The following is a 14739-nucleotide window of genomic DNA, read 5'->3' as shown; positions in this document are numbered from 1 at the left end:
AAATTATACTAACCTACTCAACATGTGGCCATAGCCACAGGTGCATCCTTCATTTCCACTGACTCATTGTGTTATTTGTTTTGTACTGGGGCTACCATTTGAGTCTAAATTGTATACATCATTGGCTTCTTTGTTATATATTGTAGTAGACTGTGGTCTACTGTTTGATGTGACAACCTTTTGGTTTAGACCGCATACTCAGTTGGGCAGTTACATCTTGCACGAAGTAAAATAAAGGAAATAAGATGTGAAGCAATCACCCTGTGAGGCAATGAGTTTCACGCCGAGAGATGTTTGACCATTTTTGACTTAAATGAGATCATAGTAAATATTTTTACTTACTACTTATATCATTTGCAATGGTCTAAAACTAGCATCATTACATCTAGTTAAAGGGGAAGTCAAGTGAGAATATTCCTTACAAAAATATGTTCTTGTTGCCTCGGCTCGTCCTAATACGACATTCTGAATTTCACAGTAAAATCCACCCTTTTTAATCATTTCACTTGCCATGTAATAAATACAGAAAATAACAGGAAAGTTGCTCATGGTAATCATCACTTAGGCAATAGCTTGCAAAAGTCACATTATCCAACTCAGAAAACAGTGTTCCTTTTAGGAGTGCTCACATCTCTTTTTGGTGCGCTTCACCTTCATTCTCATTTAATACTGCTTCTTGATAAGCACTGCAGTCAAAAGATCCAAAGGGTTTGGAGATGGGGTTTTTTCTTAAAGCTTCTTTTTACTCCCTTGTATAAGGCCGTATTGCATCGCGTGACCATTGTGTCCTAATTGTGGATTGACCTGCGCACCATCTCTCATGATCGGATCCTTTAGTCAAATGCTGCAGTTTTCCTCATTCAGGTTCCTCACTACCGCCATTTTTACCACAACCAAAATAATGGATAACCCTGTTGCGACGTCAAATTGAATTGATAAATTTGCGATTGATCAGTGACTTTCAGTTAGTGTCCGTGAATACAATCTGCACCACTCTTGATTGAACATGCAATAAAATAACAAACATCTCCTCATTGCTACTTCTCTACACAGTAAAAACAGCTTCAGAAACCCTGTGGTGCCCTTGCCAAGAGCAGCCATAGTGACACCTCATGTCCTGGAGTAAAACTGAAACACATTTTCAAAACTACGCGCCACATTGCCGCTTTGTCTTGCATGCGATTGATGCCTTCGGGAGTACACACAAGCGTTTATCACTGTTGCCCAGCGTTATCGGGAGAATCTTTTGTCCAGTGTCTTTTGGGGCGCTCAGAAAGCTGACATCCGCCCCATCACCCACGAAGACATCCTGGAATTGGAAGGCTCTCAGCAATATTGAATTTGACCTTATTTTGCTCTTTCGTTTGGTCTGGTTTGTTTAATTCAGCTCTTGTGGGGGCCAGCTGAACCACAACATCCGTCCCAGAACAGATGCTGCACATTGGGGGAGCGAAAACGTTTTTTGCTAAACACTACACGTGGCTGCGAAGCCAAGCTAACGAGATTGACCATCAGAGATATGTCAAACTCTATAATGACTGGAATGCTGCGAGAAATGAACTTTTATTCCCTCAGAAACAAGAAAAGTGAAAGCCCCAAAACTATTTGTGTTTTGGGCTTTCACCTTTCTTATTACTGCGTGCAGTCATGCGGTGGCAGTAGTGTATTTGTGTGTCATTTTGAGTCCAACCCAATAAGCAACATCTGTTCCTTATCTGATGGATGAATAGTGATTGCACCACCTGTTTTGTCTTCAGGCAGGGAATGGTTTAGATTGACCAAGAAGACAGCATTCAGGTAGCGTGACTTTATCAGTATGCATCAGTAGCAGGAAGTTATGCTGAAAGAGGCTCATTATTGGCCTGAGCAATACTGGCGTGTAATTAGGGGTGTTGATAGTTGACATAGTTTCTCTTTTTTCAGGCGTTATTTCTTTTTTTCATGCGCTTGTTCCTTCCTGGCGTCTCGCAGTTGGAGAGCAACCCAACTTTAATGAAATTCACCTTTAGCCATCGCTGGCAGCGCTACAGAGACGACTCCTCGGCGCGTGTTTGGTTAGCTGTGATACCGCTCGGGTTTCTGGGTCGGCCCCTCGCTGAGGGCGGCCTGTGAAACGCTCTCCGCCCGTGACGGTTCACATATAGAACGCAATCATTCTGGCCAAGTCAAAATGTGTCGTACGATGTATCCAGTTGGGTATATGAATAGCTTGTGTGCGTTGTGGTGGCGTGAGGGTGTGCTGTTGTTTGCATATGTGCTGCTGCTTGTGAGTGTGTGCTTGCACAAAACCTCGGCAGGAAAATGCGGCCTGATGACAGGACACTATTTAGTTGGCCACCACATGAAAAGGGCAGAGTACAAGAACGTTTTGGATTTCACAGTGATGCTGATGCCAAATACCACCACACTCACCACAAGACAATTGCCTACAGAGTGGCTTTGTTATATTGACGCTGGTAGAGCATTTTTCTTCTCTCTGTCCTCTTAAGATTGCTCACATCGCTTCTTGGGCCATTTCACCTTTATTATGCATCCCAGTGATTCACTGGCACTCATCTTTTCACTCAATACCACTGATGCGTTGATGTAGATGAATCATAAAATGAAAAATTATAAAATACATGCATCTGTATAACATTCTTGTTACCCCCCCCCCCGCCTCCCTCCCAAATTCACATTGAAAACGCCTTTTCTTTTCTGTAGAATATGGTACCCTGACTTGCTGGCATCCTTGCATGCTGCTAGCTGCTAACACTGTAGCTGCTAACGCTTATGTCAGTGTATTATTGTAATTGGAAAGATTTTAGCTCACCAATCAGAACCAGCATATGGGTTGGTTTTACTTTTTGGCAAATAATTTTGTTTGTTTTAATCAGAGAGATTTTCACACACTGGCGTGTGCTTCACAAATTGTGCATCACAGCAAATCACTACAACACTTGTGGTTTGACAAAGAACAATAAACTGTGCCATTGTTAACATGATTGTATCTGCTAGAAATTAGATAACTATAATATGGCTTTGTTTGTGAAATTTACCCTGAATTCTCAATGATTTTTGTTTTCTGTGCATTTTATAAAAGTTGAAAACCCAAAAGCAACCAAGAGGAATTGTTTCAGTATTTTACCTTATTGATTTAGTTGGTTCCCACCAAAAAAAAAAGCCTCTATATGATTTCAGAAATACACAAAATATTAAATGTTGTCTATTGAAGTTACAATATACTGTATCACTGATCAGAGTCTAAAGGATATTCACAAGCTCTTCCAGTCATAGCACAAATCAAAAGGCAAAACAATTGTGCACATTATGTCAAGATCAGTTCCCATACATTGGAAGCAGAGATGTGTGTTGTACAATTAAAGAAACAAGAGGTAAATTAAGCTACCACCTCAGTCATAATGCTTGATTTACTTTTTTATTGTCAACATTGGTTAAAGGAAATTAACATGATTTTATTGGCTAACCTCTTTTTCTGGAGATATGCCAACGTTTTTGACCAACAAAAATCTTATGGAGTGTGTTTTCCTGAGACATATAAATGCAATAGAAACCCACTAAGAAAGTACATCAAAATTTTGATGTGAGATTAAATTTTTTAGTGGATTTGGGAGTTAATTTTTGCCCTCGGGATGTGTGCACCGCTGATGTGCCCAATGCTCAGACACATGAGCGCATAGCTTTTTAATGTGTATTAAATTATTTTTAATAAACAAAAAAATCCAAATCCTGTGTTTATAATTGAATGCACATTGGACGGTCAATCATAGGAAAATAAGTGCACCAGCAGTGTATCACTCTCAATATTGGATCGGTACTCGCAAAATCAGAATCATCTCGGCAGTGAAAAAGTTGTATGAGCACACCCCTCCCTATTTGTAAAGATGAAGCTTTTTTTTTTTTTTTAAAAATGAAAGAATTGTCATTCATATACTTGGGCGCTCTTTTTTTTTAAATCAAGCTTACACTATGACTGTTCCAAAGTTTGCACTGATTTTTTACTGATGTAAATGTTTGCTATTCTATGAAGTTGATTTAACTTGTGATTGTGTTTCCTCTTCACATCCCATTATTGTAGTTGACTCTGTTCTATCTCTGGCATTATCTTTTACTCTCTTTTCTCTAGCTCCTATTATTTCAACAAGAGCTGGAGTAAATAAATGAGCTCTTGCACTTTTCATCTGGACACAATGTGCAGTTGACTAACCCTTTGATCGCCCTCAGAAAGTTTGCCAAAAATAACAATGTTTATAATCCAGTATCAGCCTTGTCAATGCTTCACACCCACACAGAGGCTGCCACAAAATCAACTCATCAAAACTAACAAGGGGTTGATTTTTAAAAAAAAAATTTTCAAGGACACTTTGACACACCATGCGTTATGGATCGTAATGAATAGCCAGGTTTCAACGAAGGGAGTTACAAAGTCAAGCTACTCTATTAATTGTAACCGTAGTTCATTTATCCCTGATTTCTATGGACTCTTTTAGCTGCTGTTCAGTAATCTTTAGAGCCTAATTATGTTACGGTTTGTAATTACCGGTACTTCAAATGTCATTAGACCAGAAAGGGAATGTTGAATTGGATTGCATAACAAATTTCTATGACATCGAATAGTTGATTTTACCCAGAATAAAAATCCAATGTTATTATATATTTATTTATGCATTTTTGGTCATTTGTTTGGTTGGTTTAGAAAGAAAGTTTAGTTATTTGGTTAAAGCAAACTTAAATGGATATCTGATTAAATTATTTCATTTTTTTATTTATTACATTAACTTAAAGACATCAAATTGTTAGGGAATTGTTTTGACCTCAGCAACAGATCTTAAAGTGATCTCAAAGAACATGAGCTAATGCATACAATAGTTAATCATCCACTGTACTGTTGTAGCAATGGGGACATCAAAGCATATGATTTGTTCCATATAGCTCTAGTGAGTTCACCCCATGCATTTTGTCAATGCAGTATTTTGGTGCAAAACCGAAGAAATTACACTTTGCTACAATGATGTGTAGTCAGTATAAAGCACCATTCATTTAATACTGCTCATCCCAGTTCGACTCACGGGAGCAGCAGCTTCATTAGGGAAGCCCAGACTTTATTTTCCCCTGCCACTTTGTTCAACTCCTTTTGTAATATTATCTAATGTAAAACAATTAGTGGTGCAATGATTAACCAATCAATTGACACCTTCTCAATTACTGAAATTAATCAATACTTTTTGATAACCAATAAGTTGTTTAGAAGTCTTTTTTTAACATAAAATGGTTCAAAATCGCTCTAAATTTCAGCTTTTCCACAGTAAATTTTCTCTAATTTCCATTGTACTCCATGGTGGCAGACTATCTTTGTGTTGAATAAAAAAAATTTTAAAAAATGCTTGCTTTTGTCACGGAAAACAATGATCTGTTTTTGTATATTTTCTGAAGTTAATGAGCAAACCAATCTAAATCTTAATTAATTTCCGTTTGTGTATTTTGTGCATCATCAATTCAAAATTATGTTTTGAATCTTTTTTTTTTATAGCCGCTTATCCTCACTAGAATCAACGAGCAGTAGGCAGGGGACTCACTGAACAGGTTGCCAGCCAATTGCAGGGCACACAGAGACAAACAACCATTCACACACCCAATCACACCTATGGACAATTTTGAGTGGCCAACACACCTACCAAGCATGTTTTTAGGGAATACATACAAACTCCCCACAGGAAGACCGGAGCGAGCTGTAATTGAACTCAAGACTCTGAGCTGTAAGGCAGATGTGCTAACCACTCTTCCACCATGCCGCCCAAAAATAAAACATGCATAATAATAATAATAATAATAATAATAATAATAACGATAAAAAAAAATATCAGACTAATCGCTTGAGATAGTAAATAGTTGTAGCCTGAAAAATAATGCCAGTCCAAAGTGGTGCAATGGATAGATGGATGGATGGATGTACCATTACATACTGTGAATAGCTGTGCTTGGTATTTAACATTCAGTCCCTTACTTTTCTATGCATTCCTTTCTTCCAGAGCTACCTTTTATCCGTCTTGAAACTCCAATGAACAACATCACCACCTCTCTGGGCCAAACAGCTGAGCTGTTCTGTCGCGTGTCGGGCAACCCACCGCCGACAGTGCGCTGGCTAAAGAATGACGCGCCTGTGGTACAGGAGCCACGCCGGGTCTCGTACCGGTCCACACCATACGGCTCACGTCTTCGCATCCGCAACCTGGACACTACGGACACTGGCTACTTCCAGTGCGTAGCTACCAACGCTCAGGGCACAGTGTCTACCACAGGCGTGCTCTTCGTCAAATTCGGTAAGAAAACATCCTTCACAAAAGTTGCATAGGTCGTGCGAGTGGCAACCAAACAGCCCAAAAGAGCCTACCACGCTTTAAAAAGTGATATATGTTCTTACGTCACAATGAAACCATTTAATGAGAAGCATTGAATCATCTTGGTATGATATAACTTTTTTTCTGAGTCCGCTTTTCAAGGAGGGGATCTGGCTTCACTTAACAACACTCGACCTATTCGTGCTTGTCGCTGGCAGCTAGTACAGAGACCAATCTGGTTGCAATAATATTTATCCTGTGGTCAAATATCCCCTTGTCTTCTTTTCCAGATCCGCTGCCTACACCTCTACCAGGACGGCCAACGTAAGTTGCTAAATCCCCATTTATCGTTTGTATCGAGCATTATTTTAAGGTTCTTCTGAGTCATGTCTACTGGCTTCTTGTCCATCAGTGCTGAGGATAAAAAAAATATGACTTATACCTCAGCAAAATGATGCTGTTTTTGTACTGGTTAAAGTCCTTTTCATACACATAGTATGTTACTGCGCCATAAAAAAGTGCTCATAAAAAAGCACCCTGCAGTGTACCCAAGCAACTAGTCACATTATATACCATGGGTGAGCCTTTATTTATTTTTCATTGGTGCCACTTCCAATGTGGCCAAATAAATAGTCAGTGCCAATAAGCCTTAAAATGACTTTGTGTATCAACACCTACATCACATGGTTCACATTCAATTGGAGTTTGCACATTATGGAGATATTTTTCAACTATCAGAAAATAGATGATAATAAATGCCTGAGTTCCATTTTATTTCTTGGCCTAAAAGGGATCAATACATTTAATTTGTGACTAAATACCATTCATTGGACAAACTTGATTTTAAGATATAAAGATGTCTTGAAGCCTCCCAACCTTCAAACAACATGTTTTTAGGAAGTGTGTTGATTTGGGCAAGAAACTCTTTGACGACAGTTAGCTGGAGTGGCAGTGGGCCGATCACCTCTGATGCTCATCATTAGTGTCACGAGCAACTTATGAGCTGTAAAATTGGGGAGCAGCTGTCAAGAAGACAGGGTCAGCTAATGATGGCGCACACTCTACCTCATACGGCAGTTGCTCGACCATCACAAATTATGTACTTTTTTTTTCTAAGACATCTGGTGCACCACCTGGTTATATGTTGTCAATAAAGCATGTTCATTACAACGTTCACCATCTGTCCCAACTTCTTCCTTGAAGAAAATATGTTGGAACAAATGTCATACCCACTCTACTCATTAGGATCTGAATGAGATTTATTGTTTTTTCTTTGGTCCGTGTGGTCATTTTCATAGTCTCCATGTTGGCCTTGAGTACACACGTGGCGTGCGGGCTCTTAATAGAATGTTTGTGTTTTTGAATTTAGCCGCAGGAGTAGAGCTGACAGGCCAGAGGCCTAAACTTCAATTCAAAGTGTCCTAAAAAGTGTTCAGCACAGGATAATAGAACACAACTCATTTGTATGGTCCCTCTAATGAAAAAGGCATGTCTTTTATTTGGTTAGTGTTGTTCTTATTTGCAGTGTAGATGAGAACTGTTCAGCAACCCTTTTCTCATTTGCAGTGGTGCATTGTAAGCGTTTGAAAGGATGCCTTTCGACATACACATGTCAATTGATCTTCAGTGGATTGTCCATCTAAAACTGTTTTATAGTGATATTAATTGGATAGGACAACCACAAAGACATGTTTTTTGTTTACAGACTTGAGTGGCAAGAGTGCCTAGATAACTGGCAAATGATCACACCGTCACACTGGAGCTTCATGCTCCACCTACAGTGTAAGACTGTTTAGTATGTCTGCCTCGCAGTTCCGCGGTCTCGGCTTCAATTCCAGCTTAAGACCGTTTAAACACAGATGTTGTTGCAGAGCCATTCAAGATCTTAACGGCCAATGGTAAGGTTTTAGTAGGATTCAAATTCAGCTTTTGTGTGATGTTTTTCAAAGAAAAATGTTCTTTCAAATCAACTGCAGGGTTTTTCTTATATTTTTTTGCTAGGAGCGGTCTCTAGTTGTTACAGAAGCTTCAGAAAACGAAGCTATTTTTGAATCAATTGTCCCCGAATGGCCCTCAAAATCTTCATTGACCACCACTAAAAATGAGCATACATTATCCTTAACGTTGAATCATGAGGAGCTATTGAAAACTTTCATGCCGTTGGTGTCAGCTATGGCCTTTTTCTTTCTGACGCATGTACGGTGGATGACTCCACTACTTTTCCTGGTGGCTTGCCGTGATGTCATCTCAATTTACATATTCTGAATTGTTCTCACAGAAAAGTGATTTGTATCCATATACAGCAATCTACACAAGAGGTTTGTGCACAAATGTGAAGTTGTGTATAGTGAAGATTTGTACAGTAGACGCACAAATGAGAGCTGTATTGAAGACTTTGCACCTGCACGTTTAAGACTCGGTCACCAGAAAAAAATTCAATCTCCTCACAATTATGGTTTGTAGTCACAAGCAAAATATTCAAAGTCACATAGCGTTGATTCATAGGCACAAAAAAAAATACCTACTCGATTTAGGGTAATAATTTAAAAAATGAAAATCTTACACAATTTAGACTTACTCGCTAGAGATCACTATCATAGTCATAAATGGTTAAACATGGTCTTTTCAACAGCGATATTACTCCTTACATTGAGCACAACCATCTTAAGAATGATATAAGGAAATTATCTACCAGCAGTAATGCATGTCTTCTTTTTTTCTGCCAGTGTCAAGATGATGGTGGTAATGCACAGAAAGGCAACAAGATTAGGGAATGGAAAATGTGGGTGCCACTGCAAACTTTATTTTTAAGTAACAAAGAATAATAAGTTGTAGGCCCAGCCAAACTATGAGTAAAAGGTGTGACTTATAGTCTGAAAAATACTGTATTCTTTTATTTGACACACCAGCCAAAATGTTTTTTTTTTACTTAATTTTTTATTAGCAGATTTGGCTTCCAATGATTGTGTCATCAACCCATAATCTTTACAACGTTCAGAATTTTCAGGTTTGTCACCACAATTTATATATACAGTATATATTGAATGGAAATTAAGAACTAGCTTAAATGGTCATGTTACCCCTTACAATGTATAACACTGATCACATTTGTACTTGGTTGCTTTTCAAATTTTAGAAACGATACTAAATTTTTAAGTTGTATTGATGTCAACATTGGCAAATCAGTCTCTTATGAGTTCCTGGAGCAAGGGGTAAGCACTGTATATAAAATGTTAACCTCCTTGAAACATCTCAAATTAACACATTATTTTTTGTTCATACATACCGACATAAAGACTGAAGTATAAAACGTGGTGTTTGTGGATGATTCTTGGCTCTGCTCAGTCAAGACTATGAGGCTCCACAAGTTGTCAGGCTAGTAAAGAGTAGCAAGAAGGCTTGAAGAAACCTTTCGCCAAAGCCAAGACACAAAGACTGCTAACGATGTTCTGGTTTAAGCCAAGAACTTGATTTCCAAAGAAGTCATAAGCATTCCTTGAGATCAGGCATCACATCCTCATTTTTATTACTTCTGCCCCACAAAGTTCAAATCCACTTCACTTCTCTTCGAGTTCAGTGTTCATTAATACGTCAACAGTTATCTTCCAACAAAAGACGGATGAGTGTTTCCGCAGCATCCTTCATCTCGATTCTCTTTCCTTCATCCTCATCTTCCCTCTCTCTTTTCTCTCTGCATTGGTCATGTTTTTATAGAGCCTGAACAAATACAGGTTGAGGGGGAAAATGTCTCGCCTGCCAAAGAAAGAAAACCCCCGCCGATGCCTCCACTCTCTCTCTCTTTTGCACGCTCTCTTCCCCACCACACTTCCCTCTTGCAGGGAAAAAAAAAAGAGCAGTGATGGAAACGTCGGGAGGGTGAAAGAAAAACAGTGTTAGGCAAGTGGGAGGACGATAGTACCATTAACACTCTGACTGCGTGTTGTTCTTTGATTCCCGACTGCGCTCGGGTGTGTTGACTTGTGTTTAGGCTGAAGGCAGCTTTAGCTTGTAAGCTCACATCAGAGTCAGTTAATAACTCAGGCCCGCATTTTAAACTTTGTGAACTTTGCCTGTAACGTCTAATCGACACCAATGATTCTCAGCTGGTGGCTTGCAGATCTTTTCTGGTTGAGTTGCGGACAGCAAGTACGGTTGAACCTGCGTTTTGCCATCGCACTTGGAAACGTATTTGTCTTTGTTTCTAAATGCCACCACAAACCCGCAACATTCTAATGGTGTGCTTGAAATTTATGTTGCTGCTGAGGCAAGATGATGAAGTGTAAATTTGACCCAGAGGTTTCAAAATGTACTTTTTTTTGGAGGGTTTAGAAAAGGACAAATACCAGCACGCGGTATGCTCGGTATTGTCGAAGTGAAATTCTGTACCAGCTCTTGTGGTGGTGGGAGGGTGGTTAGCACATCGGCCTCACAGTTCAGAGGTCCCGGCTTAAATTCCAGTTTGCCTTCCTGTGTGGAGTTTGTGTGTTCTCCCCGTGCCCACCTTGGTTCCCTCCGGGCACTCTGGCTTCCTCCCAGATTCCAAAAACATGCATGGAAGGTGTATTGGAAACTCTTAATTGTCCTTAGCTGAAGGATTTTTTTGTCCCTCTGTGCGCTGCATTTGGTTGGCAAATCAGATCGGGGTGTCCCGCCTACTGCCCGAAGACGGCTTGGATAGGTACCAGCAAGCCAGTGACCCTGGTGAAGATAAGCAACTATAGACAATGGATGGATAGATGTTTTTGCGGTATTCTTATTTTGTATTTGTATAGCTATGTTATTTTGTCTTAGATACATGTAGTTTGTGCTCCGAATGACGAGTAAAATGCTTTTTTGTATAATAAATGATACTAATGTTACATGACGGGCGGCACAGCTGCAGAATGGTTGGCATGTGTGCCTCAGAGTGCAACTGTAGGTTTGATTCCGGACTTCCTGTGTGGAATTTGCATGCTCCACCCGTGCTTGCATGGGTTTTCTCTGGGTACTCTGGTTTCCTCATGCAATCCTAAAATTTGACACTCAAAATTGGCCTTAGGTGTGTTTGTGAGTGTGAATTGTTGTTTGTCTTTGTGTGCCCTGCTAGCAATTGGTTAAGGGTGTATCCCTCCCTACTACTACAGGATCATTTGGATAAACAGTTTCAGATGGATTTTCTTAAATTTTATCACATGTTGCACTATGACCAATCAAACATTCTGGGTTGTACAATAGTGATAAATAGCTGCAAGTTGTGATTTGACTTTTATTAGCCATGCCCACTCTGATAAAGGGTTAAAATTACTAACCATTTTTGTACAGCTTTGCGGCATTGGAGGCTGGTTTTAAAAATATATATCTTCAAAGTGGGGATCCCCTGGTGAAAGTTGAGAAACCAGTACCTCTTTTTTTTCCCTTTAAATATAAATGACTGCTTCATCTATGTTTTCAATCAAATGCACGTTAATTTGTCTACAGAAGTAAAACAACCTTATGGAACAGCCACAAATCCAAAGTCACTGTCTGTGTTTACAATGGGCTTTTCTCTCTGTTTAAAAAGATTAGTACCACTACACCTTGGCTGCTGCCACAGTTTATAAATCTCTAAATGTTCTCATTCTTTTTCCCTCCACAATGTCAAAAAGAAAAATACTAAAATAGCAGACTTTCTCGTCCGTCATTGAGTCATTTTCTCTGGTATTCCAGTGCACTTGAACATAAAGCAGCCACCTTTAACAAAGAACACATTATCTTACTGTTCCCTTCCTTTAACCCTTCTTGTCATTGACTGTATTGCAACATTTCATAGCTTGCAGAACTTGGTTTTTGCTGCTTCTCACAATATAAATCATTTAAATATTTGAAAACAATATTTGGCTATTTTAGTTTGTCTTCCAGCAATATTCATAATATTTACTAAGTACTGTACCACAGTTCCAATAATGTCAGGATGGATGGATGGATGGATGGATGGATGAGGAAAAATCAATGTAATCAGATATGGAATAAGGTTGAAGCCATAAAAAATGTAATAAGAAACACTGAATAATATCAGATGTACAGTAAAAATATTGTAACCAATTCATCAAAAGGCATTTTTTTCCATTTACCACAATGGCATAAAGGTAAACAAGACTTTGCAACTCCTGGGTGAATCCTGGAGATTATAAAATTCTAAAGGTCTATATTGTTAATGTTGCTCTCTAGATGGTAAATTTTTGATTACTCCAACATTTGACAAAGGCAGTTACAAGTTTTGTAACATGGGTGGCAAAAATATTTTCATCTCGAGGCTATTTATTGTCAAAACAATGCACTTGTCTCGGTACATTAGCTTGTCCGTGAACCATATGTTCAAGGTTGGTGAGAAGACTGGTTCAACTGCTAATTGTTTTGAGCTGCAATTTTTTGACAGGCAATTAGATGTTTTGTTCAGATATGCTCTTTAGATAAATATCATTATTTCCAAGTTGTTGCAACGAGGTTGCTTTTGGTTCGGGACGTAGAAACTGGACAGATGTAGATTTGAAGCCAAGCCCACACATAGCTATCATCTACTGTTGGTCATAATGGGCTCTTAGCTGTGAGTGTGAACTTGCATGTGTGCTGAATTGAGAAAGTCTGGATTTCAGTTTCACTTCTCCTCACCTCAGTGCCAGTGTCAACACTGCTGTGGTTCTGAGATACTGGCCACGATTGATGACGAGCTGCTGCACAGCAAAGGCACTGCGGCCATTTGAACATAAGGGTTTGACAGGCCCCTCACTTTTTTTAGGGGGGGGTGCATAGCTGTTCGGCCACATGCTGATCCACTTGAACGCGCCACATCAGACTCACGCAGGGAGTCAGCTCCTTTTAATTCACTGGGGAATCCTAGTAAAAACTGTCTCTTATTTTGATAAAAAGTTACTTTTAGTAATATTCACCAACCAGCCATGTGCACTTTGAGTTCCCCTCTTGAGTAACATGTACATAGAAATGTGTGCATCTATTTTTTTTCTTAACCTTTTCATTTTTTTAAAGTGACCCCAAGCCTTGGACATCTTATTTGTTTTTCTGCTTTCCTCGAAGGCATATCTGGATAACCAACATTTTATTTCAGCTCTACATATACTGAGTTAAGTGGCATTGTGGCATGTCCGGTAGGGAAATTGGACACTCAAAATGTGTTTTTAGATGTGTTTGTGCATGTGAATTGTTGTTTGTGCTTGTGTGCCCTGCAATTGGCTGGCAACCAGTTCAGGGATAAAACTCACGACCCTTGTGAGGACAAGCGGTTAAGAAAACGGATAAAATGGATGGCTGATTCTCGATAACTCTCTCCCCATACATTTCAGTCAAGACAAATTGACATCAAAACCACATAACACACATATGAGTCAGCCCGGTTTGTTCAAGTGATGCGTCAGTATGAATGGCAACTATCAGCCTGTTGGAATTAACGCGTTGTCATCTCTTTACCTTTAAAAGGTTAATGTAATTGCTCTTGTCAGCCGATATGTTGGACTTGAGTGCTGCTAGTTAGCCACTAATTTATGCTAGAGGCTAGGCTAAGTGCAGGCAACAGGCACCAACCAACGAAATGCAGCATAATAAGGTCGTTTTCAGTCAACTTTTGTCGCGACATACTTCCTGGAACAACTTAAAAAAAAAACTTTTGTGTCAAAATACAGCCATTGTGTCAGACCAGTAATAAGTACTTAATTGTCCTGTAGACGTACATCCATTGCGTCAATCGGAAGTATATGGACAGAATGCAGTGTGTGTATAATACAAAATCATTGCATTCTCTTAGTTCACTCTTAGATAGCACTAAAGTCTACTCATGGTCATTTTAATACATTGATTTTGTTGGACTTATTTTTAACACCAGAGCCGGGGGGAAAAGTAGTTTTCAAATCTGTCTTTTCCATGTTTGAAATGGCATTAACTTCTTTTTACTTTTGTCTGACAAATCGTTAAAACTGAAATGTGACATGTTTCACATTTGCAGTGTATCTTTGTATAAAATACAGGCTTGTATTATTTAGAAGATTTATTATTAACGGAGAACTTCTTTCTTGTTAAAACAATTAGGAATGTAAGAATATATGCCTGGCGTTTCAATTTGGAAGCTGAGTGTCTGTGTGTGTGTGTGTGTGTGTGTGTGGGGGGGGGGGGGGGGGGGGGTGATCTTTTACATGAATTCTCATGGGAAAAATTGTTTTGATTCAGTGTATGTAACTAATAGTTTAAGGAAAGGGAGTGCCTTTGTGCTTGTGTTTGTATTGCTTAAATTACAAAATGTGAGTGGATGTAGTTCTTGACACATACTGCCAACCAGTTGGGTCTTTCACACCTCTACCGTCTATGTAACACAGAGACCAGTTCTCATACCCACGCACTCAGTCACACACGTCTGACACACTTGCAGCCTGACATT

The 14739-nt window shown here is 39.2% G+C and overlaps 1 protein-coding gene across 2 annotated transcripts in view; it reads left to right on the top strand.

The window, feature by feature from the left end:
* Positions 1–14739, top strand: part of ror1 (receptor tyrosine kinase-like orphan receptor 1) — a 112729-nt gene that overhangs the window by 71311 nt on the left and 26679 nt on the right. For both annotated transcript variants that reach the window (XM_088425616.1, XM_088425615.1), the window contains 2 exons: positions 6030–6320; positions 6629–6662. In XM_088425616.1, coding sequence (XP_088281742.1) covers positions 6030–6320; positions 6629–6662 — 325 coding nt within the window. The remainder of the gene's footprint in view (positions 1–6029; positions 6321–6628; positions 6663–14739) is intronic.

The sequence above is a fragment of the Hippichthys cyanospilos genome, chromosome 10, assembly GCF_059441005.1.
Source record: "Hippichthys cyanospilos isolate Australia breed blue-spotted pipefish chromosome 10, RoL_Hcya_1.0, whole genome shotgun sequence".
Taxonomy (NCBI): Eukaryota; Metazoa; Chordata; class Actinopteri; order Syngnathiformes; family Syngnathidae; genus Hippichthys; species Hippichthys cyanospilos.
This window is presented reverse-complemented; position numbering and strand designations above follow the sequence as displayed.